The 23,342-nt window shown below is 38.9% G+C and overlaps 6 protein-coding genes across 6 annotated transcripts; 5 read left to right on the top strand and 1 right to left on the bottom strand.

Moving 5' to 3' along the window:
* On the top strand, nucleotides 1-1,760 carry LOC110753828 (FAD/NAD(P)-binding oxidoreductase family protein). Its single transcript, XM_021954803.2, has one exon. The coding sequence runs from the start codon at nucleotides 216-218 to the stop codon at nucleotides 1,659-1,661; it is 1,446 nt and encodes a 481-aa protein (XP_021810495.2). The 5' UTR covers nucleotides 1-215; the 3' UTR covers nucleotides 1,662-1,760.
* Nucleotides 1,761-2,595: 835 nt separating this feature from the next.
* SIP4 (SOS3-interacting protein 4) lies at nucleotides 2,596-4,647 on the top strand. Its single transcript, XM_021954814.2, has one exon. The coding sequence runs from the start codon at nucleotides 2,852-2,854 to the stop codon at nucleotides 4,229-4,231; it is 1,380 nt and encodes a 459-aa protein (XP_021810506.2). The 5' UTR covers nucleotides 2,596-2,851; the 3' UTR covers nucleotides 4,232-4,647.
* Nucleotides 4,648-7,664: 3,017 nt separating this feature from the next.
* Nucleotides 7,665-12,231, top strand: LOC110753848 (P-loop containing nucleoside triphosphate hydrolases superfamily protein). Its single transcript, XM_021954828.2, has 12 exons — nucleotides 7,665-7,807; nucleotides 8,251-9,277; nucleotides 9,493-9,605; nucleotides 9,756-9,875; nucleotides 10,046-10,133; nucleotides 10,618-10,709; nucleotides 10,788-10,892; nucleotides 11,039-11,148; nucleotides 11,348-11,435; nucleotides 11,533-11,568; nucleotides 11,675-11,769; nucleotides 11,907-12,231. The coding sequence occupies exons 2-11, from the start codon at nucleotides 8,389-8,391 to the stop codon at nucleotides 11,756-11,758; spliced, it is 1,725 nt and encodes a 574-aa protein (XP_021810520.1). The 5' UTR covers nucleotides 7,665-7,807; nucleotides 8,251-8,388; the 3' UTR covers nucleotides 11,759-11,769; nucleotides 11,907-12,231.
* Nucleotides 12,232-13,217: 986 nt separating this feature from the next.
* Nucleotides 13,218-14,185, top strand: LOC110753888 (Methyltransferase-related protein). Its single transcript, XM_021954872.2, has 2 exons — nucleotides 13,218-13,553; nucleotides 13,654-14,185. The coding sequence occupies exons 1-2, from the start codon at nucleotides 13,383-13,385 to the stop codon at nucleotides 13,756-13,758; spliced, it is 276 nt and encodes a 91-aa protein (XP_021810564.1). The 5' UTR covers nucleotides 13,218-13,382; the 3' UTR covers nucleotides 13,759-14,185.
* A 2,299-nt stretch (nucleotides 14,186-16,484) lies between these two features.
* On the top strand, nucleotides 16,485-18,615 carry LOC110753887 (uncharacterized). Its single transcript, XM_021954871.2, has 4 exons — nucleotides 16,485-16,696; nucleotides 16,906-17,044; nucleotides 17,372-17,505; nucleotides 17,605-18,615. Exons 1-4 carry the CDS (start codon nucleotides 16,557-16,559, stop codon nucleotides 18,419-18,421), a joined length of 1,230 nt encoding a protein of 409 aa, XP_021810563.1. The 5' UTR covers nucleotides 16,485-16,556; the 3' UTR covers nucleotides 18,422-18,615.
* A 1,943-nt stretch (nucleotides 18,616-20,558) lies between these two features.
* Nucleotides 20,559-23,189, bottom strand: LOC110753881 (SOS3-interacting protein 1). The gene is made up of 2 exons (XM_021954864.2): nucleotides 23,038-23,189; nucleotides 20,559-22,629 (listed from the first exon to the last, which is right to left on the bottom strand). The coding sequence occupies exon 2, from the start codon at nucleotides 22,204-22,206 to the stop codon at nucleotides 20,794-20,796; it is 1,413 nt and encodes a 470-aa protein (XP_021810556.2). The 5' UTR covers nucleotides 22,207-22,629; nucleotides 23,038-23,189; the 3' UTR covers nucleotides 20,559-20,793.
* Nucleotides 23,190-23,342: the final 153 nt, after the last annotated feature.

The raw sequence follows: 23,342 nt of genomic DNA, 5'->3' as shown, positions 1-23,342 counted from the left end.
AAAGACCCCAAAAAAGAGAGTTAAGGTGGTGCAAAATTATGTTTCAAATTTTCCCAAGAAAAAAAAAACAAAAAAACAGAATGGGGAAAAGAAAAGAACGAAATGGAAAATCAAAATAATGGCTGGCTGCAAGTGCTCGCAAGATTATCTTTTCAATTGTATGAGAAGATAAGCCACTTTTCCATCAGCCAAACAAACCTCATCATCTTTCCCAAATGAAACTGATCACTCTCCCTTTTCCACTATCGTGCTCCTCAAATCCCACCCTCCTCCGCTTCAAATTCAAACCCCAATCATCTCTAAACCCAACTCTCGATTTCCCCAAATCCCAATCCCCACAAAACCCCACCAAATCCCCTGTTATAATCATAGGCGGCGGCCTCGCCGGACTCGCCGCGGCCACCCACCTAAACTCTCAAAACACTCCTTTCCTCCTTCTCGAAGCCTCCGACGCCGTCGGCGGCCGCGTTCGAACAGACGTCGTCGAAGGCTTCCTCCTAGACCGCGGCTTCCAAATCTTCATCACTGCCTACCCGGAAGCCCAGAACCTTCTCGACTACAATGCCCTCAATCTCCGCAAATTCTACTCAGGCGCCCGCATTTACTACGATGGTCGGTTCCACACCGTATCCGACCCGCTTCGCGATTTCTGGGCCTCCGTCAAGTCCCTGGCCAACCCAATCGGATCAATTCCAGATAAATTGCTCATCGGACTGACGAGATTTCGGGTCTTGACGAAATCGGACGAGGAGATTTTCTCTTCCGGGGAAGAAGTATCCACGATGGAGCTGCTGAGGAAAATCGGGTTTTCCGATTCGGTTATTGGCAGATTCTTTCAGCCGTTTTTCGGCGGCATTTTCTTCGATAAAGAGCTCGGGACGACGTCCAGGTTGTTCGACTTCATCTTCAAGTGTCTAGCCCTCGGCGACAACACGCTCCCAACCAACGGCATTGGTGCGATCCCCCAACAATTGGCGGAAAAATTGCCGTCCGGTTCCCTCGTTTTCAATTCCCGCGTCGTTTCAATTGATTTCGACGACGACGACGAGTCTTTGTCGTCGCCCAGCGTGAGACTGGCGAGTGGAGAGGTTTTGAAAAGCGAGCTCGGAGTGATAGTAGCAGTTGAACAACCTGAAGCGAATAAGCTTTTGGCGGGAAAGGTATACGAACCGGGTCGAATGAAACCGGGTAGAAGTACTGTTTGTTTGTATTTTACTGCAGACCGAGACAACATTCCAGTCAGCGACCCGGTTCTGTTTCTCAATGGATCGGGCAATGGTATTGTGAATAATATGTTTTTCGCAACCAATGTGGCTCCTTCTTATGGCCCAGCAGATAAGGCTTTGGTATCAGTTTCGCTTGTCGGAGATTTTGAGGGCGTGGATGATGATGATCTGACGACACAAGTTGTTCGGGAGCTCTCGGATTGGTTTGGGAGTTCAATGGTGAGATCATGGAGGCACTTGAGAACGTATCGGATTAAATTTGCACAACCAAATCAATGTCCGCCGCTCAATTCAACGAGAGACCCTCGAGTCGGGTTGGGTGTGTATGTGTGTGGTGACCATTGGACCACTGCCACATTTGATGGCGCTTTGGTTTCGGGAAGGAGAGCGGCGGAAGCTTTACTTAGAGATAATGCCTTGAGTCGGGTTGATTAGGCTTATGATTTTCTCATTCCTTCTTTATTTGTTGAAAATTGTATATTCCGACTTCTCTTTTATCAACTTACACTTCATAAACCTATTATAATACTCAAATTCTCTTTTATTTTTTTACGAAGAAATCAATGAGCACATCAATACATCATGGCATTATTGTGCTCACAAGTTGTTTGATATTGTTATGCGCTTCCATAATTTCAAAACAAAATAAAAATGGAGTCCTTTACAAAAACCATTATTGTGGTGAACGTTCAAAATTCTCATTGCAAATGGGGAACACAAAATAAGCCTTCATCATGGATATTTTGTTATACTTTCTTGCAACTGTCATACAAGATTTGTCCTTATGCCTGCCTATATGGTTACATACAATAATTATAACGGTGCTATTCTTGTTTAGGCAACCTCTTACCTCATTTTAACAGCGTCACTCTTTTAATAACCAAGTTTGATACATTACAAGCCACACAAATATCAACAACTCACGGCTTGTGAACAATTAATGCTAGCACAATCCTTATCAGTAAAAGATAAATGAATATTTTTACTTTTACTGTTTTTACTTACTAGTAAACAGGCTTTGTATAGTTTTACTGAAAACACCCACGTGCACGCTGTAGTTAACGTATAACACCGGGCGGCACCGACGTGTCAATATTCTAGCCACCGCCGTGTTGGTAACTCTCCAATCAACCCTATCTCTTTCGTCTGTCGAACTATGACAAAAGCAGCAGCATGTGGAAGCCATTCACTTCCATGCCCCTCCACAGATTAAAAAATAGTATTTGTATTTTAGTTTTAAAAAAATAAAAATAATTCAAACAAAAAACGATCTTTTGCTTATTTATTTATTTATTTATTTATTTATTTTTGGGCTTGCAATAATCACATAGTTAATTCTCTCCCGCGTATGATAATATCCTCCCCCTTTTAAAAGCCAAACGCCAACAAATTCAACCTCTACCGAAGCTTCTACCGAAAAACTCTCCATTTTTTTAAACCTCTCAAAACCTCCACCTTTTTCTCTAAATTTAAACTCCCATCCTCCTCCGACCAAAATCCCTAAATTCCGAACCCCCTTTCTCTCTCTATATCTCTGTCTCTCTCTCTCTCTCTCTTTCAACCAATCAAAACCCATAACCCTGACCGACCCTACACCCGGTTCGGTCTCTCCCCGGCATCCCACGATGCCAGAGATCGAACAGCAGCAGCAGCAGCCCCCGCAGGGGACTCCGCCACCGCCGCGCATCCCTGACAATGCCCTGTTCGGGAAATACGAGCTGGGCAAGCTCCTCGGCTGCGGCGCCTTCGCCAAAGTCTACCACGCGCGCAATGTCCGCACTGGCCAGAGCGTCGCCGTCAAGGTCATCAACAAGAAGAAGCTTTCCGGCACCAGCCTCATGTCCAACATCAAACGCGAGATCACTATCATGCGCCGCCTCCGCCACCCCAACATCGTCAAGCTCTACGAGGTCCTCGCCTCCAAGACCAAGATCTACTTCGTCATGGAGTTCGTCAAGGGCGGCGAGCTCTTCGCTAAGGTCTCAAAAGGCCGATTCTCAGAGAATCTCAGCCGTAAATACTTCCAGCAGCTCATCTCCGCCGTCGGTTACTGCCATTCCCGCGGGATCTACCACCGCGATTTGAAGCCCGAGAATTTGCTCGTCGACGAGAACGGGAATTTGAAGGTTTCGGATTTCGGGCTCAGCGCCGTGACGGACCAGATCCGACCCGACGGGCTCCTCCACACGCTTTGCGGGACCCCCGCTTACGTGGCGCCGGAGATTTTGACGAAGAAAGGCTACGATGGAGCGAAGGTGGATGTGTGGTCATGCGGCGTCATACTCTATGTGCTCAACGCTGGGTATCTGCCGTTCAACGACCCGAATCTGATGGCGATGTACAAGAAGATTTACAAAGGCGAGTTCCGGTGCCCGAAATGGATGTCGTCGGATCTGAAGCGGTTCTTGGGCCGCCTCATGGATACGAACCCGGCGACCCGGATCACGGTCGACGAGATCTTGAAGGACCCATGGTTCAGAAAAGGCGGGTACAAGGAGATCAAGTTCTACGACGAAGATTGCTCCATGGACAACAGCAAAATTGGAGGAGGCGATGAGGACCAGAAGGTCGTCACGAGCCTGAACGCGTTCGATTTGATATCGTTCTCGGCCGGACTGGACCTGTCCGGGCTGTTCGACGACCATTCGTACGGCGAGCGTTTCGTGTGGGAGGAGACGGTGGAGAAAGTGGTCGAGAGAGCGGAGGCGTTCGCGAAGGCCGAGGAATTGAGGGTGAGGAGGAAGAAAAAGTGGGGGTTGGAGATGGAGGGGCAGAATGGTAATTTGGCAATTGGGGTCGAGGTTTACAGATTGACTGAGAACCTCGTGGTGGTAGAGGCCAGGAGGACAGGTGGCGACGCTGGACCTTACAGGGAGATGTGGAAGAACAAGCTCAGGCCTCATCTGATGTGCCCAGATGATCACGAGAAATCACCACCATTACCAACTCCTTCTTCTTCCTCTGCCGCTTCTTCGTCCTCGTCGCTTGCCCAGACGATTGACTGAACGTCGGTGACCCCAAACGACGGGTCGTTTTTTGGATGTAAATAAATAATTAATTCCATGGAAATGGGTTGGTTACAACTTACGGACCAAAAAAAAACAAAAGAATTATGGTGGTGATGTGTTGTCGTGCTCGCGTTTGTTTGTACGGGGAGGGATTAATAAAAGAGATTACTAGACGATTTTGTAATCTGGGATATATATGGGATTAGATCAAAAGATTATAATAGGCAGTTAATAGACAATTGTACAAGTTGTTGTACAGAAGACTGTGTAAGTGATGAGGAGGGCAACACCAACAGAGAATGAAGGGTTAGATTTAACTCTAATCTTACTCTGACTCTTTTTGCAATGCATCTTGTATAATTGTATTAATTCATTGTTTGTATTTTCAAAATATTCATGTCTTTCTTTGTTCATATTGATTTCAATTTTCTTCTCAAAATAAGGTATGTGAGTTAACGAGTTTTAACAACTAGTTCTTAGTCTAGTAGCATTTTCGTTTTTCAATTAAAGAAAAGATTTCAAGTTCGAATCTCTGGTTTGAACTGAGTTAGGTCAGGTCGAACTTGTAAGTTTAGTGTGAACTGTGGGGGATGATATGATGGAGTTATATCAATTATGGACCAGCATACCTAGAATTTTATTGAATTGGTCTGAGCTGCTGGCATCATAATCATATAATAATCGCATCAAAATAAATAAATAATCATATAACAAAAAAAGAAATAGGTTTGATGGTTAGCTTACCTGTGTTCTTAGAGGCAAAATGATTAAAATACACATGGAGTGGAAGTTTGTAGGCCAAGGCAATCACCGGTAGGTGAGGGTAAGGTAATAATGGTTAATGATTTGATTCAATTATTTGGTTCCAGACTAGACTGGTTCGAATATTTGCCAACTGCAAACATGTTACAGATTAGCTAATCTGCTGCATTATTTTATTGCATTGAAGTTGTTTTGTGCCCATTACTTTAATTATTAAGCCAGAAAGCAGCAATTATAGGTAATGATACAAGTAACGCCAAAGCAAAATGAAAGGCATCAATCAAGCAAAAGATTCGTTCATTTGGGACAGTGGAGTTGGGAGGAAGCTAGAGGCCTGTGAAGCAAATTGCTAGTCACACCAACCCAGAAAAGAACAACTAGTCTAGTTCGAGGACCAGCCAATTCCAACCTAATTGGGCCTTGATTAAAGCCTAGTTATCTCATGAGGATGTCCAGTCCATTAATCTAATACTATTCAACCCGGAGCCTGATTTGGAGGCCGCTTAGAGCAAGTCCACCCATGAAGGCTAAGGCAAGGGCTGGCACTATTCATGTGAATAGTGGCAGCCTTGCCTTTTTTGGTTCCACCCCAAAAGGCTAGGGCAAGGACAAATACTATTCACATGAGATATGAGGAGATGAATTTGTATAGAGTTTTTGGTGTGGGAAGTAAAGAATATGCCTAGGTATTTATTGAAAAAAATTCTTGAATTTTTGGTTTTTTTTTTCCTTTTTTTTGTTGATGACGTCATTATGACATCAGCATTGCATCATCCTGTCCAGGTAGTAGCTCGGGTTGAACTTGCCTGGGCTCGTGGGACCCAGCTCTTGCCAGGGCTGGCCTTGTGCGCTGGAGGCGTTTTGGGCTAGCCTGGGGGGCCTTTAGCCCGGTTTGGTAGCAAGGCTAGACTTGCTCTTAGGCTCCAAATGCTCGTATAAAAGATTGCTCGTTTGGGACTGCTTCTTTAGAAAGCGCTTTTATTATAAAGTTGTTGAAAAATTCATAAAAAATCGAAGTGCTTTCTAAAGAAGCACATGGTAGGTGCTTCTCCAGAAAGTGCTTTTATGGCCCAGAAGCACTTATAAACTTTTCTACCAAATGCCGTCAGAAGCGTTTTTGGTTGTCAGAAAGCCCTTTTAGCCCTTCCAGAAGTACTCTCAAACGAGCCCTAAGGATTCGTTTGAAACCAATGGTGAACATATTAAGGCACAAGAAGGTGCAACTGCATCTCCCTTTGCCGGAAAAATCATTATAGGTGCTTCAAATTGCCCCTTTGCTCAACTGGTGTACATATTACCGTATTTAAGTAAATGTCTTTGTCCTTTTACTTTCATTTATTTTTATATTACTCCATTTACTTAAGTTTACAATGTAAATAAGGAAGTACCCCCCATTTGAATTCAAATAAAAATACTAGAAAATCAAATTCCCACCAAATCAAAATATGAAAAATCGGTTTTATGGCATGTTTACTAATCAGGAATTGAATTCCACCTATAGAGAATTCATGCGTTTACTTCACATAAGGAATTGAAAAAGTAAGCGGGGTCCACATAAAATTAGGAATTGAATTCCTGATTTTGGAGGAATTCAATTACTGAATGGGAGGTGGTATTCTAATTACTGGAGAATTCACCCATTAGGAGTTCATCTTTTTTACCCATTATATCCTCACACAATTTTCAAAATTCCAAATACACCATCTACTTTAACCAAAAAATGAGGATATTTTAGTAATTAGTACCACTTATACCCCAATTCCTTATGGTTTAGTAAACAACTTCAATAGGAATTCGGAATCTAACTCCCCTCAATCCATATGGTTTAGTAAACAACTTCATTAGGAATCCGGAATCTAATTCTCCTCAATCCAACTCCTCCTCAATTCAATTCATCCTCAATTCAATTCCCCCTAATTCAATTCCGGATTAGTAAACATGCCATTAGTGTAAAATACGATTTAGGCTAAAAATGATGGCTCATTAAGTCAATATATACTTCATACTAAAATCCCATAAAATCAAGTTTTCTTATTTGATGTGTAAGGAATAAAGGCCGCCAAAAATTGTCTTGAGAAAATGATTATTCCAAAAAATCATTTTTCATACTTAGTCAATATTGCACCTTCGTTAAAAAATTTCTAAATCCGCCATTGTTTGGAACTGTTGTTGAAGATAATCACTTTTATGAGAAACATGTTGAAATTTTATTTCAAATTGAAATTCTGACCCAAAAAAATAAAGTAAGATAAATTTGAATTTACTTTCTAATGTTTGTTTTTTTTACATAGCAATATTCTAACTAATCTAATATACAACAAGGAGGATCGAAGTAGGGTGCAAAAGAGAGGACACACTATCTTGGCTAACTAGCCTAACCCACATTTATGATATATTATATTTTCAAAGTTTATTAATGATCATAAATAAAATCCATACAATTTAATTTGTGAACTAGGGAATTTTTTTTTTTCCTTTTGATTTTCTTTATTCGTAACATTTATAACATCTTGAAGTTGTAATATTCCCAACAAAAAAAAGAAGAAGAAGTTGTAATATTAATTTTTGGGGTATATGATATCATATGTAAAAATAAATAAATAATATAGTAATTATTTTTTATCATAATAAAATTCGAATAAATGAGGACATAGTCACTCACCTCTTACTAGAGGGTTTAGGGTTTAAGGGTTGATATTTCTGAAGAAGCGATCCAATCCCAAGTTCACACTTAGTTTTTGCAGTGAGAACAGTGCCATTTTCAGAGCCTTCAGGCTTGCCGTCGACGTGAGGTTGAAAGGAGGAAGTCTGGTAAGTCCCAAATGAAATTTGGAATTTGGAATTTCCTTTCATCTTAGCCAAATGAGCTTCTGGGCACATTTGGTATTGGAATATAATTCCTTGAAGGATATCCAAACTTTGAATTTGGCATTGTTAGGACCCTATGCATTCCCAAATCCTTGGAAACAAACAGAGCCTCTGTTTTTATTGCAAAGGACTTTCCTTTTCTGAAGATGATAATTTGTCAAAATTTATGCTGAAAATTATCCATTTTGATCCTTAAGTTTCAATTTCTACTGTGCCCAGTAGTTGTATAAGGCTCAGTTGAAAAGAGGTTTCAGTGTACTCTAAAATATGCATATGAAGAATTAGTATATTGGTTTTTTATTTTTTATCATATCAATCAAATACCTCTGGTTTGAAATGCTAATGGAAATGCAATGTATTGTTTGTTTGCCCATATGTTTTTATAGGTGGGTTTCAAATATCAGCTTGAATTTCAATATCTCCAGGTGGTGGTCTGGTCTGAAGTGTATGCCAAAAGGAGATTTGCCTTTTGATAGCCTGGTGGGTTGCTATTTTTCAGAATTCTGGGTTTTAGTGATTAGAGCATGTCTGCAGAGGCAAAACTAAGGTATAAGCTCAATAAGAAACTCAAAATACCTGTTGAAAATTCTAAGTTTTCCAATAATGGAAGAAAGAAGGCTGATAGTACTCTCTATGAGAGTGAGAAGGGTAAGAAGGAGAACCTTAAACTACGTGTAACTGGTAAAAAGTTTCATGCTACTGAAGAAGGGAGTCGGGGAGTTCTTGATAAAAGGGAAAAGTTTAATTCTGTGAATTCTGATAGGAGAAGGAAGAGAATCTATGGTGACCAGGATGCAGCTGGGGAGGCCATGCGTTATAGTAATTCAGAGGCACCTTATAGGAAGGCTTTATCTAGGAAAGGACAGAACCAAGTAAAGGATGGTTCTTTTGACAATGAAAAAAATGTCAGTAGATCTAAGTTGCGTCCTCGACCTACGTGGGGTTCTAATGGATTGCAGAGAACTGCTTTTGGAACAAAACGTTTTTCTCCTACAAGTCCAAAAGTTTCCAACAAAACCAAAATTAAGGATGATTTTGTAAATGAAAAGAACAACAGTAGATCTCCCTTGCATCATCGCTCTATTTGGGGTTCTAATGCATTAGAGAATGCAGCTTCTGAAACTAAATGTTTTTCTTCCAAGGATAGACGTGCAAAACAGGTTGATAATCAGGCTAGTGCACTGAAGAAGCATAACAAATTCAAGCCTGACTTGAGCAATGGTTTGGATCCAAGTCGTGAAAGTTCCCCGCATATTTCTTTTTCAAATTCTGCCAAGAGGAAACTGCGGGACAAGAAAATCTTGGATGAAGAATCACAGGTGATAGATGGTCAGCCAAAGAAGAGGAAGCGAATTCGATTAGATCCACATGATATCTCAAATAAACGATTTGATGATACCATTGTTATTAACGGTCAGTTTTTATCAATTACTTCTGTTTATTCAAATGTACTTGTTGTCTTTTGTTGGTCCCTTGAGTTTGTATTCTCCATCTTTAATAAGGATGTAGATGCTGTCTTTTGTAATATAAATCTCTCTTTGAGATAGTTGGAATTTGCAATGCAATTTTTCAACCAAATGTAGAAGTTTTGCACTTTTCTTACACCTTGTGTTTTTCATTTTTCCCAGAAAGCACAAAGGAGAAGGAAAAAGATGAGGAGGAAAAAGCTGAAATATCAAAAAATGCACAATTTCGTGCAATACAACCAAGTCCCTCAATCCTCAAATATGTGGAAGATAATGTAATTTGTATGCACTGGTCTTTTGATTTTGGGATATATGATTGTCAATTGTAGATTTCTATATATGCAGGTCTTCAAATGTTTTGGGTATATCTATTTTCTAGTTGTTCAATTCTTGGAATATGACTCTTGTTTATCATTTATTTGCAGTTGTTGGGTCGTAGACGCATGATAGAGCTGAGGAGGGCGGGATACAACACTGAGCTTTCTGCCCCATTGGATAATATTCCTTCCTCTACCAGCTCAGAAAGAGAGAGTATTGAGGAAAATGTATGTGTTCATATGTCTAGATAAGTATCTTTGTGTTTCTAATATTAAATATTTTTTTCGATGTCAATTATATTTTCAGAACAAGCTTAATTTAATCTAGTGTGAGGGCGGACCTCTCTTACTGTTTTATACGAAATCACATTAGTATTGACATTAACTACCTTTTACAGATATTTAAGAACAAATTGACATTTTTTGCCGCTGCAAAAGTTTCATCATCATTTCCACCTCCTGACCTTCCAGAGATTGCATTTGCAGGTGTGTTTAGTTTATTTTATTTCATTGACGCAATCCGATTGATTTTTTTTAATTTACTTTTTGAGTACTTTACTTCCAATGTGATTTATGAGTTCATATATTGAGTGTGTTCAGTTTTCCATTACTGGTGGCGAAATAACATCTTTCATGTATTAGAAAAGTGGAAATGACTTATCCTAGGACCTAGAAGAGTTATAGTCAGTGGTTTCATCGCAACTTTATTTTGATAAGCATGTGATTACCTCAGGTTTTATAGTTGGGTTAGGCTTTTTCCCCAGAAACAAAAATTTAAAGTAAATTACGACGAACCTCTTCATCTCACTTTCGGGGAGAACTAGTTTGTATGCCTATGTTTGTTAATTCCTTATGGATGTGATGCAGGTCTATTGCTTCAGACGGGTTCAGAAAGTTTACTTAATTTTGCAGATGGAATCTTCTTACATGAGACAATAAGTAATGTTGTTGACTTCTATTGCCTTTTCAGGAAGGTCTAATGTTGGGAAATCATCACTACTTAATGCACTCACCAGACAATGGGGTGTTGTACGAACATCAGACAAGCCTGGTCTCACTCAGGTTATAAAATAGCCTTTGTTGCTTTCTTTGATTTCAGTAGCTGTTCAGTTTGCTGATGACAACTGTGCTTCTTTGCAGACTATTAATTTCTTCAATCTAGGATCAAAGCTCTCCTTGGTTGATTTGCCTGGATATGGTTTTGCTTATGCTAAAGAAGAAGTTAAGGATGCTTGGGTGGAGCTTGTGAGTATACAACTTTAACTTCTCCTTTGTTTTCTGGAGTGGAAATTAGTTAATTTATCAGATTTTTAGCATATCACTGGTGCTTATTTTCCTGTAAGTTTTGTTAAATGTGCCGATATAACTGCTTGCTTTGGCACTTCTAATAGGTAAAGGAGTATGTTTCCACAAGAGTTGGTCTAAAACGAGTGTGTTTACTTATTGATACAAAGTGGGGAATGAAGCCAAGGGATCATGAACTCATTGACTTGATGGAAAGGTACCAGTAGACACTCTTGTAAAACTACTATTTGGTTGCACAGTTTTTGTGGTAGAAGATAATACAGACCTCTTTATTATCTTCATGTTGTATATTTGCACACACACACACACACACACACACACACTTTTGTAAATGTGCATACTGGAACCATATGGCTTGTGCCTACGTTTTATGATGTTCATTGCTTGATTTACAGAGCTCAGACTAAATATCAGATTTTATTAACGAAGACAGATACGGTTTTCCCGATTGATGTGGCACGTCGTGCAATGCAAATTGAAGAGGTGAATGTGGCTTATTTATACTGCTAATAGATAGTATAAAAGTAGCATTTTCTTTAGCGAGACTAACCATTTTAATACAACATATTTGATTTTGCAGAGACTGAAAGCAAATAAGTCTTTGGTCCAACCTGCGGTATGGAATATACTTTTATTTGATCAGTTGATAGGCCAAAGCACACACTTTATCTGCATCATTGTTGAAAATGACGCAATTACTTCAATTGTGGTTCTTATTTCAGGTGATGGTGAGCTCGAAATCTGGAGCTGGCATACGAAGTTTAAGAACAGTGCTAGCGAAGATTGCTCGAGTGGCCAAAGTCTAATATGTAGCCGGGTAAATTTTTCTTCTTGGAATTTGTTTCCAGAACCTTTTGTTATGTCATACCCATAACTCTTAATGCAGGGTGCATTTCAGTTCTTTTTCCTTTTTCTATGTGAATCAATCTGTAATAGGTGGTTATTTATTTGCAGGCTGTGGCATACTTCTAGTATGATTGTTTTTGCTTGGCAAATGGCCTGCTCATCTGCAAGTTGAAAGTCTCAAATTCATAGAGATGCCTTTGGTGCAGATTTGTTCGCCTGCACAGATTGACCAGGACTCGGTTAGCCTGCCTGTCTCGGTTGGCAGGATGATAATGGTTGAAAGGTGACAAGTGAAATGTAATTGATTTTGTAAATTCTAGTTTATTTCTTTTTAAATTTTTTAAATTGAATGTCCTGTGGATTATAGGACCATTTCATCACAAACTTTTTTTTATTTAAATGATAGTGATAAAGGTGTTTTTTTAAATAGAAATTGACCTGTTCATTCTCAGTAGAAACCAAACTAACATGGAGATATTCTGAAGAATATTTCAATGGCTAGTGCAGGGACCACTAATTTGAGTATGTTTTCTGTGATGGCTATCTATTTTTTTTAAATTAATTTTTTTGTTAAATAAGATTCATGAGACTGATAAAAGAGTTTCTGGTTGATTGGAGTAAATTCATTATGAGACCGACCATTAATTAGGATTAACCATGAAATTGATCTGCTGACATCTTGGTCTCACATTGATGAAAATTCATTCGTTCATAAAATTGAAAGAAAAGACTAATATGGTCCAGAGAATCTGAATGATAGTGGGGTACCAATACACATCCACCATGGTGGACTTTCTATTGTATAGTGTTATCCGTGGGATAATGTATACAGAATAAATAAATACAAATGAAAAGCCTTCACACCATTTGTTTGACAATCGCAGCCTGAGAAGCACTTTATATACATAATTTCAACTAGTTTATCTAATTGTATGGCAAAGCACTATACTAATATAAACAAAGAATTTTTGAAAGCGTGGTTGGCTTGTGTTGATAGATTCTGAGTTGTTTTGGTAGGAAAGTAGTATAGGGCATGAAAGTCTTACGCTCGATTGGTACCTATAATTGGATTGAATTGTATAACTCAATATATTTAAGGCATGTTAAAAGAAGATGAAAAAATGTTATCTGTCGGTGGTAGAAGATACATTTTTCATAAAGAAAACTTATCCTATCCAATCCAACAAAATGGTAGAATATCACCATAGGCTATGTAAAAAATAAAAATAAAAAAGTCCCCTCAAATACTCCTTATTTCTAAATTTGTAATCTTTATCCTTAAAGTCATCTCCACGCAAACTAGTGGAGCTAAAAAAATAATTGAAAAATGAAATTGAGACATGTGTATGTGTGTGTGGAGGAGTTAGGTCAGATGCAATTATCTCATTGCATGGATCCAAAATTCCAAATTAAACTTGAATAGTTTAGTCATGACCTCATTTCCATAACCAAAATTGACAAATCTTCAACTGCACCCTTCCTACTCCCTCTCTTTTCATCTCTCCCACAAAAACTATACATTTCTCAATCATCTCTCTTTCTCTCTCTCTCTTCTCTGTTTATGTCTGAGATTGAGAAAGAGAAATGTGTCCCCTGAGACTGATTTTGATCTTCCTCTCAGCCACTCTGGCTGGCTTCTTCGTCCTCAGAAACCTCAAATCCGACCCCAAATTGGATACTCCGCACCATGAAGAACATGAGACCAACCACCACCACCACCAAAACCCCAACAACTCTCCTAACCGATTTTCCAAGGTTCCCAATCTATTTTCACCTTTAATTCTCATTCAAGTTTCGTTTTTGTCTTCTGGGTTTTTCTCTTTTTTAACAATTTGGCTGTTTTATGTGCTTGCAGGTTCGGTCAGCCATGGAATCAGGGTTCTGGACCATTGTGGACATGGGCAGCGGACGCTATCTCTGGAGGCATTTTGTCTCAGCGTCCCCAAAACCATCAAATTGATCTTCTTTGGGGCACTTGCTGTCGCTTATAATAACACACACGTCCAGGTTTGAGATTGACTATGGTGGCTTATCATATCATGTTGTTACATGTTAGTAACAAAGGTTCTTTTTGGTAAGAAAAGAATCTAAGATGTTGTAATTTTAGACCCAACTGAAATCCCAATGTTGTATGCTCTCTGAAAATGGCGCTGTAGCTGTAATTACCATTCAGCAACAATATCCATCCCATTGTATTGTAATATTGCTATTTCCATTATCTGGTTTTTGTATTAACTATCAAGTATTGAAGTGTGGTGTGGTTCTCTTACTGTGGAAATATTTCACAAGGTCAATATCCACCTCCCCATCTCACTGTATTTATGTGCTATATAAGCTAAGGCTCTCAACCTCTGGCTGCTTTTATACATTATACGTTTCCTTGTTAATGTTATTTATAACAAGAACATGCTATAAGAAATTCTCCTTTTTCTTTCAACAATGCTATCAGTGCAAACCATTTGAATGTACATTAATCGGTAAGAACAGATACTTCACTTGATGGTAATGAAAAGGCAAAGGAAGGTATATTATGAAATGCACATTTACAACGCCAAAGGTTGGGATCCACCAGTATTCACACCTATGGTTGCACGCACAAACATAAGTATCGTTTCTATGTCTCTGGTGAGGGATTTTGTATCTGTTTCTTGGTTAAGCGTAATGGTATTGTTGTTTGCCATGGCTGCTTTGTTTCTGTGCTTCGTTTCTGGTTCATTGAGTTTGGGATTTGAAACCCAGAGAATCTGTCTCTCATATACGGCTTAGTGCCGCTGTCGTATCCTGTGAACCAAAGTGATTGTGTTGCTTATTTGTGCTGGACTTCGTAAACTTCTTCTTGGTTGTTGACATGTGTTAGGGCATCTGCACGGGAGTGTTGTGATGCCTTTCATGTTAGTGCTTTGTTTCTGGCTAGTTAAGTTTGGGATTTGAAATCCAATATAGAAAATCTCTCTCATACACGCACACATGCATGTGCAGCCTATGTGGCCTAATGCCACTTTCGTATCCTGTGAACCAAAGTGATTGTATTGCTTAGTTGTGCTGGACTTTATAAACTTCATCTTGGTTGTTGACATGTGTTAGGACATTTGCAAGGGACTGTTGTGATGCCATTCATGTTACTTCTGTTTGAGATGTAATTCATATGTGGATTCTTAGTCTCTAGTAATGGTAGTTTCTTGTGCATCCTTGCTTGAAAATTTAGGCCAAGATTGTACATTTCTGATTTTCTGATTGTAGTCTGTTCCTTGTATGTGTTATCTTTTTCCATCATATGACCCTTCTATTCCATGTTATTGCTCTGGATTAATGCTTCTCTCCGATGTGTCCATGTTGCTTCACCTCAATTTTTGTAGCTGTTGTTCCCTCAGTTGAATTTTTTTTTTTTTTTTGAAAATAGGAAAAATTCATGTCTTTTTTCAGTGAGCTCTTTCAATCTTCAAGTTTCCATGAGGTAGGAGCATTTGATTTGAGATCATTTGAAAGTTGAATGCTTAGAGTTTCATATTCTCATAGTGTTTTGCCAATAAGTTATCACACATATCAATAGAGTCGGCTCCTTCTTTTGTAATCTCTGTTTCATCATTATTACAATCATATAATGTTGTAGTTATCTGATGTTTCTTCATTTTCATTACAAAACTGGACATCTTTCATGTGAAAGTTCCGATTCTTTTTATTTGTTTTGACAAGTTTAAGAACATGAACAACTAAGTGTACACAACAAACTTCAGGATAATTTTCAACCTACTTTAAGCTTACCGATAGAGAATGAACTTTGAATTCGTAACCACTAACATGGGGTCGTGTTTTGCATCTTGAAGTCTAGCCGCTGGATATAAGGTTAGCTTGGAAATTACTGTATGGTGTCTTAGGATTTGGATTAACTGGAATTCAGTTTCTGTAAATCGTAAAGCATGTGAACAAATTGAAAGTTGTATCCTGGCGTTGTAGCAAACTCACGATCGACTTGATATTGATGTTTGTATTTACATTCCAAGAGTAGCTCAGTGCCCACTAGTCTATATGTATATGGTACTCAAGTGCTTTCTTATTTTTGTTTCCTTATAATTCTCATCAGACTATAGTAACTCACCTGATCTTCAATACTCAAGCTCCAAACACCATAATTTGGCAATGTAATTAAAGCCTTAATCGTTACGGCATGTTGGGTTGCTACAACCAACATGGAATCACTCACCTGATCTTCTTTGATTGGTTGGATGTCGAGGAATCGACAATGGGACCTGTATACATCTCCGGTTAAAAATCACTCACGCGCATTTTCACCTGTTATCAATTATGGACCATCCCATATTCAAATGATCCATCCACAGTTTGATCGACATCCGTTAACTCCCTTCACCAAATTCAAAATGATGCTTATTTGTAATGCATGATTTAAAATAGAAGTCAGGTAATATAAGATAAGTGGGTTCCTGTAGAATCTATTATCTGACAGAAAGAAAATCAAACCTCCTCCAAACCCAGATCAAGAAATATGGGATAAATAAGATAACGAAAAAAATATATTATTTTACTTGACACAATCTTTTGGTAGATAAAGAAACAGCCGGCCACGTGGCAAAAACATGGGTACTCTTTAAGTACCACCACAAGATCCTGACCGTAGAAAACCGAATCTGAGGCGCAGAGTTCAAACATTGAAAAGGGTAAATAAAATATATTCCAACGGTCGAATTGGATTCACCCCATTTTAATAGGATACGCCTGTCTGTCTGTGCGAGAGAGAGAGAAATGAGGCAGAGAAGAAAGATTGGATCAGAAATCCCAGAAACCCTAATCGTGGAGGAGAAAGAAGCAGAAGAAGGACGATTCTTCGCATGCTATCTGTTGACCTCTCGCAGCCCCCGCTACAAAGGCCACACCTATATTGGGTACCTTCCATCTTCCCCCAATTCTTTTCTTTCTTTCTTTTTTTTTTTCAAATTCTCAATCTGTTCAGAATAACCAGATCAATCTTGATTTGAACATTCGATCCGAACTTCTTTAAAGTTTGAGATTTTCTGTTAGAGCTTGGATTAATAAGAGAGCCCACTTTAACTCTATGTCTTTGTGTGTGTTTCTTTGGGTGATGCTGATACAGATTCACAGTGAACCCACGGCGTCGTATAAGACAGCACAATGGTGAAATAGGGCAAGGTGCTTGGAGAACGAAGCGGAAGCGTCCATGGGAGATGGTCTTGTGCATCTATGGTTTCCCAACTAACGTTTCTGCTCTCCAGGTCTCTTCATTTCTTCCTTTTTTGCCTCTTTACAATTACTTGTCTATGCATTGCTCCGTATGATCTGTCTATGTTTTTAATTTGATTGATTGGGATCAAATTAGATACAAATTTCTTGAGAATTATATTCTGATAATTATGTCATTTGAGGATATTTCCAGCTTGGTTGGGTTGGGACCCATCTTGAGTTGGCACCAATTCTAGGATCACTTTGGACCTGGTTAAAATTTGATTAATTGGGATTGAAGGTTTTCATTATTATTTTAGGATTGATATTAATTGGAAATTTGGGACCATCTTTCTAATATTCCCTTTGGAACTTTGCAGTTTGAATGGGCATGGCAGAACCCAACTGTATCAAAGGCAGTTAGGCAGGCTGCTGCAAGCTTTAAATCCCTTGGGGGGCTTGTCAGTAAGATCAAACTCGCATACACCATGCTCACCCTCCCTCCTTGGCAGAGGTATCATCTTATTATCTTCCTTTTGAGTTGTGAATGGATGAATATACATATGCTTTTGCTCTTATTGATGGAAAGTGATATTGTTTGATGTATCATCAGCTTGAACATCACTGTAAACTTCTTTTCAACCCAGTACACCAAACATTCTGCTGGTTGTCCACGCCTTCCGGAACAGATGAAGGTCAAAGTCTGCTCCATGGATGAGCTTCTTTCATGTACTAAACTATCTGATGACCTTTTGGAAAATGAAGATGAGTGGTGTAATGAAAGGGAATTTGATGAAGATATGAATACCAGTACACTACACGATGAAACAATATCGGACTTCATGGGTCATAATTCAGCAGATAATCAGCAGAGTGATAGTGGCAATAGAATGAATGAAGTATATGGATGCAGTAAAGAAGTAGGAGAAGATGAGTGGTATAATGGAAGAGAATGTGATGAAGCTATGAATGATGGTACATTACAGGAAGAAACATTATCTGATCTTATAGTTCAAAGTTCAGCGGATGATCAGCAGGATAATACCAGCAAGACAATTAACAAAGCACATCGAGGCAGTCAAGAAGTAGGAGAGGATTGTACAGAGCAATTTGGTTTGATCGCATCGCCAGTGAGAACACCATCTTCAAATGTCACTACCTCATTTGACACAGAAGTAACTAAAGATATAGGATCTGCTGATGCCATTAGTGTTAAATTGGGTCGACCTGCAATGGAACAATTGACAACTATAGTTGCAGACCACCAGTCGCCCAGCAGAAGCTATCTCCGGCCTTGTGGAGCTGAGGTAATAGATTTGACAACCCCAGCTCCCCTATGCAGAAGCCATTTATGTGGCAAGAAGAGAGTTGCTCCTGTTTATCCTCAGATTATTGACTTGACTAAGTCTCCCAATTTCATCCAACTATAGAAGGACTTGGACATGTATACTACAACAACCAAACCAAACAAGTTTATATATGTTTGATGATTTTATGGTTTGGTCGAATAATTTAGAGGAATTTATTGTCATCTTTGCCTGATGGCACATTGTAATCACAATAGTAATAGCCTTCTGGTTCAAGTCTTACAGTTTGAATGAAATAAAAGATCTTTTTTTCCTCACTAGCTGCATTTCATTCTGTTATTGTATATCGCATTTCATCTGGTCTATGAATTATGAGACTGGAAGATGAGCTGTGTTGCTAATTCTTTGTTGACATACTGGTGTTTCCAAGTTAATTAGACCGATTTTAAGTTACAACTAGCTAGCAAGCACCTTTTTTTTCTTTTGTCCAAACTAAAAGAAAAATCCGAACATATAAAAAGTTATCAAGTATAATTCAAGAGGCAGCTCTAATATTTGGTCAAACTAACAAAGTAAGAGTAAATTTTCTGGACAAATAGAATCAGTTCATTGATATGAATACTTTGTAACTCACAAGGTAGACAATTAAAGAAACTAAAGCCGATCAAAATTGTGGTACAAGTATATTCAATACTCAGTTCTCTGCATTACATACAGTGAAAATTAGACAACTACAACCATCACTTGTAGAATGAATGTCTTATATACCAGCCAGGAGCTCATCCATTAACGATTGGGACCAGTTACAGTAGCGGATGTCGACTAATGATTGGTTGTCCACATCTCAATGTTAGTTGGGTTACAAGCTTCCACTACTTGGGTTTCACCAATGTCGAAGGTAGTCAGATCAACATCCTCAGATACCACAAGATCAGCACCAGTTACACAGTTGGCTAATGATTGGTTGCCCACATTCTCAAAGTTACTTAGGTTGCAGACTTCCTCTACTTGGGTTTCATCAATGTCGAAGGTAGTCGGATAAAAAACATCATAAGAAACCACATAATTCTCAAAGTTACTTGGGCTGCAAGCTTCCTCTACTTGGGTTTCACCAAGTAGTTGTTCAACGTTAAAGATAGTATGCTCCTCAAAGAATGTCGAATCCATCGGATCAACATCATAAGAGCACACAAGATCACTACCAGTTAGACTAGAATAGCAGCCTTGTTGTACATGTGATGATGATTCTATTGATCCCTTTTGATTATCTTTTTTCATCTTTTTGTTTGTGCTCATCTTCTTTTGTTCTTGATCTTGTAATGAACGCTTTAAATTTGTTTCCTTAACCCTGACCCTATCGTTCTTCCTCATCCGACAAATCACGAAATCGAAATTGTAACTATGATCAGTGTAGTTATTCTTAGGACCAACAAAAAGGCTATAGTCATCTAATAACCATGTTGTGTGCTCCTCTGTACCTTGATTCTCCTATTGAAATTTTCGTTTTCGTCCAATGGCGTTAGAGTTTCCATTGGCCTCAACTTGTTTGGAGGATTTTGTTTCGCTCCAAGTACCGCTGTGCCCAACGCTGCAATCCATGCGCTTCGAGGTTAACCTCTTGAGCTCGGAGAAGAAATACAAGTTTTCATCAACAAGTTGAGGCCTTCCGTACTCTTTCCAAAGCTCCGACAACTCTGAATTGTTGTCGAAGAGATTGCACTCATGGATGACGTTGTGTTATGACAGCGTTAACAGTTGTCTCTCTAGCAACAACTTCTGGAGAAAGAAACCCACAAGCTCTTGATCAATGGGGTGGAAGCGGAAACCAAACATTGCTTGCTGCTGCTAATTAACAAACACAAGAGAAGAGAAGTTCTTGTTTCTCTTTTTATGTGTTGCTGAAGTTTTGGTGCGGATGGAGAGCAATAGATCTCACTGGTATTTATAAGCAGTGTGCTAGTCTAAATAGTTAGTAGTATTGTGCTACTTCCTTCTTTGTTTTATATGTTTTTTTTTCCTTTTTGAAAGGGAAGATATATATTGGTGAAAATTAGTATTAATAATTTAATTATTAATTAAGATAAAGCTCTAGAGGCTAAAATTAACCACATAAAGATTTTATACTAAACTTTTCAATTTTTGTTGTTGTACGCATCATTTTTATTTTCAAATGTTGTTGTACTCGTATCCAAGGTTGTTGTAATTTAAGGCTTCGAAGTTCTCAAATATTAGCTAGTTTAATATAGATGTAAAAAAGATATGAAAAATAAATGCAGAAGCTCCCTTAATAAAAATAGATAAGAAAATACATGACTACAAGAACATCGAAAAAGACATTTGGAATTCGAATCTTTGTGACCATGTACATACAAGAACAGCAACAAATTTATTAAGACAGTCATGACACTCCCAAGGACAAACACAAAGTTGAAACTTTTGCAGACTGAAATGTACAAATAAACATAAGATACCATGGGAAAGCTGGCAATTTGTTACTATTCTGGCTGATGCTGTTGTAGTTGTTCTTCTTGTGGCTGCAGTTGCAGTTGTTGTTGTTGTTGTTGTTGTTGCTGCTGCTCCTGCAGCTGTTGCTCTTCCTCACCTTGCCAAACCCAGACTATATCTTGCAGAGCAGGCCTTATGTCCTCCAGCATCTTCTGGTATTCCAATGTATCTCCATTTGATTTCTTCAACTCAACCAGATGAAAAGTTGGAGTAATCTGAAATATCTCTGCATCTATGGACAAAATCCCCATTCTACCTTCCTTCAGTGCATCCATTTTCAACAATCCATCATCCTTCTTCTTCACTTTGAGCTTCAGATACTTAGCCATTTCTTCCAACTTTGAGAGGATGACTGGGCCAGGTTGTCTGGAAGTGAATCTTGCTTCTCTGTTGAGAGAATCTTTTTCGAACAAGCCAGACAGATCAAAACCAGCAGAAAGGGAGATAATATCAAAAGCATTCAAGTTTGGAGGTCTCACAGGTTCTTGCTTTGCCTCAGCAGCCAAACTACTATTCTCAGAGGGACCAGAAGCTTCTGCACTTATTGGAGCCACATCCTTGTTTTCTATTTCAGATTTCATATTTTTGGAGTTTGTTCCCTTTCTGAACCAAGAACTCTCCTTAACTTTGGCTAAGGAAACCCTAGTATTGGGATTTGGATCCAACATCTTATACAGTAGCCTACGTGCTTCTGGTGAGAACCAATTAGGGCATCTGAATTCTGCTTTGCCAATCTTCCTGTACATCTCCATCAAATTTGGATCATGAAACGGGAGATAACCTGCCAATAAGACATACAAGACCACCCCACAAGACCAAATATCAGCTTTCACACCATCATAGCCTCTCCTGTTAATAACTTCGGGAGCAACATAGGCAGGAGTACCACAGGTGGTATGAAGCAGACCATCTTGGCGCTTGCTTTCAGCGAGGGCACTTAACCCGAAATCAGAGATTTTTAAGTTATCATTCTCATCTAGCAATAAGTTCTCTGGCTTTATATCCCGATGATAGACACCCCTACTGTGACAGAAATCAAGTGCATTGATTAGCTGCTGAAAATATTTCCTTGCAACATCCTCCTTCAGTTTTCCTTTAGCAACCTTGTTAAATAGCTCACCGCCTTTAGCATATTCAATGACAAAGTATATCTTAGTTTTGGTGGCCATGACCTCATAAAGGTGTATAATGTTAGGGTGCCTAACCAGTCTCATAACAGATATTTCTCTCTTGATCTGATCCATCAGCCCAACCTTCATAATCTTATCTTTGTCAATAACCTTAATGGCCACACCCTGATTAGTTATCAAGCTCCTTGCATAGAAAACCTTGGCAAAAGTGCCTTGACCTAGTACTCTCCCCAACTCGTATCTTTGCATCAGCACATTTGATTTATTCTCCATTCCAACCTAAAAAAGCTAATAAACAACAAACACACAACTTCCCCCCTGCTAATATGATCTAATGATCCACAATCTAGAGAGCAGGAGTTTATATGATACAAGAAGCTCAACCGTCCTCACAATGGTCATGCATTAACACAACCGGCACTGCATACATATTTGCTGGCCCAACTCGCTTTTGGGAACCAAGAGAAAACCAATTGTGATTTATAGGTCCAGCACCAGCAAGAATCAAGGACAGTTCTATTATAGACACAACCTCAAGGAAGGCAGAGTCGTGAGCGCTCAGGCACATCTTTCAGCATTCCCAGGATTTTTACTTCCAAAAGAATGTTCAAATTATGCACACAAACACTAACTCAATGCTCTTTGAACAAAATACTGAAAATTTAGCACAAATTTGCGGCTTAAAGCCTTTGAACCCTGAAAAAGCACAAACAGCACCGCCATCAAAACACAAAAAAGCAACCCTTCTCACATCTCCGGAAATTAAAACCAACCCTTGGGAACAATTACACGTAGTGACTCATAATAAGCTCTAATTGAAGGAAAAAAAATTGAAATCACATAAAGCTTCAAAGTTAATTCCATTTTTTGATTTCAAGAAATTAAAAAACCCACCCGATTAAGCAGAGGAGCCAGAAAAAAGTACAAAGGAACAGATCTTAATGAAAAAAACTAGCTAACTCTTGTATTTGCGCAAATCAGCATCAAATGTTAAGGTTGTTAACTGAAAATTACAATTCCTTGATGTTTCAATCAACTCATAAATAACATAAACAAATTTAAAAGGGAACGAAAATAAAATAAAATGAAAGTCGGAAACCATACCTTCTGGTAGACGAAGAAGCTCCTGTGAGTATGGATCCCCAAAACCAGAGGCCGAACACAGAGAGAGAGAGAGAGAGAGAGAAGTTGAAGTTGGTGCTCAAATTTAAAAAATTTACGCGTAAATTAACTTTATATAATATATTTACCTGGTTTGACCAAAAAAATAAAAAGAAGTATATTACCAGGACGGCCACAAACCAGATACACAATCTGTGGGCCAGGCGTTGACGTGTGAACCCACGCGATGCGAGAAAAACAAGTTCGAGTGTGTGCCTGCTCACACTAACATTCCTAGTCTAGTTCCT

Source organism: Prunus avium, chromosome 6 (assembly GCF_965620075.1).
Source record: "Prunus avium chromosome 6, drPruAviu1.hap1.1, whole genome shotgun sequence".
Lineage (NCBI taxonomy): Eukaryota > Viridiplantae > Streptophyta > Magnoliopsida > Rosales > Rosaceae > Prunus > Prunus avium.
Note: the sequence above shows the minus strand (reverse complement) of the source record. Positions and strands in the feature narration are given on the sequence as shown.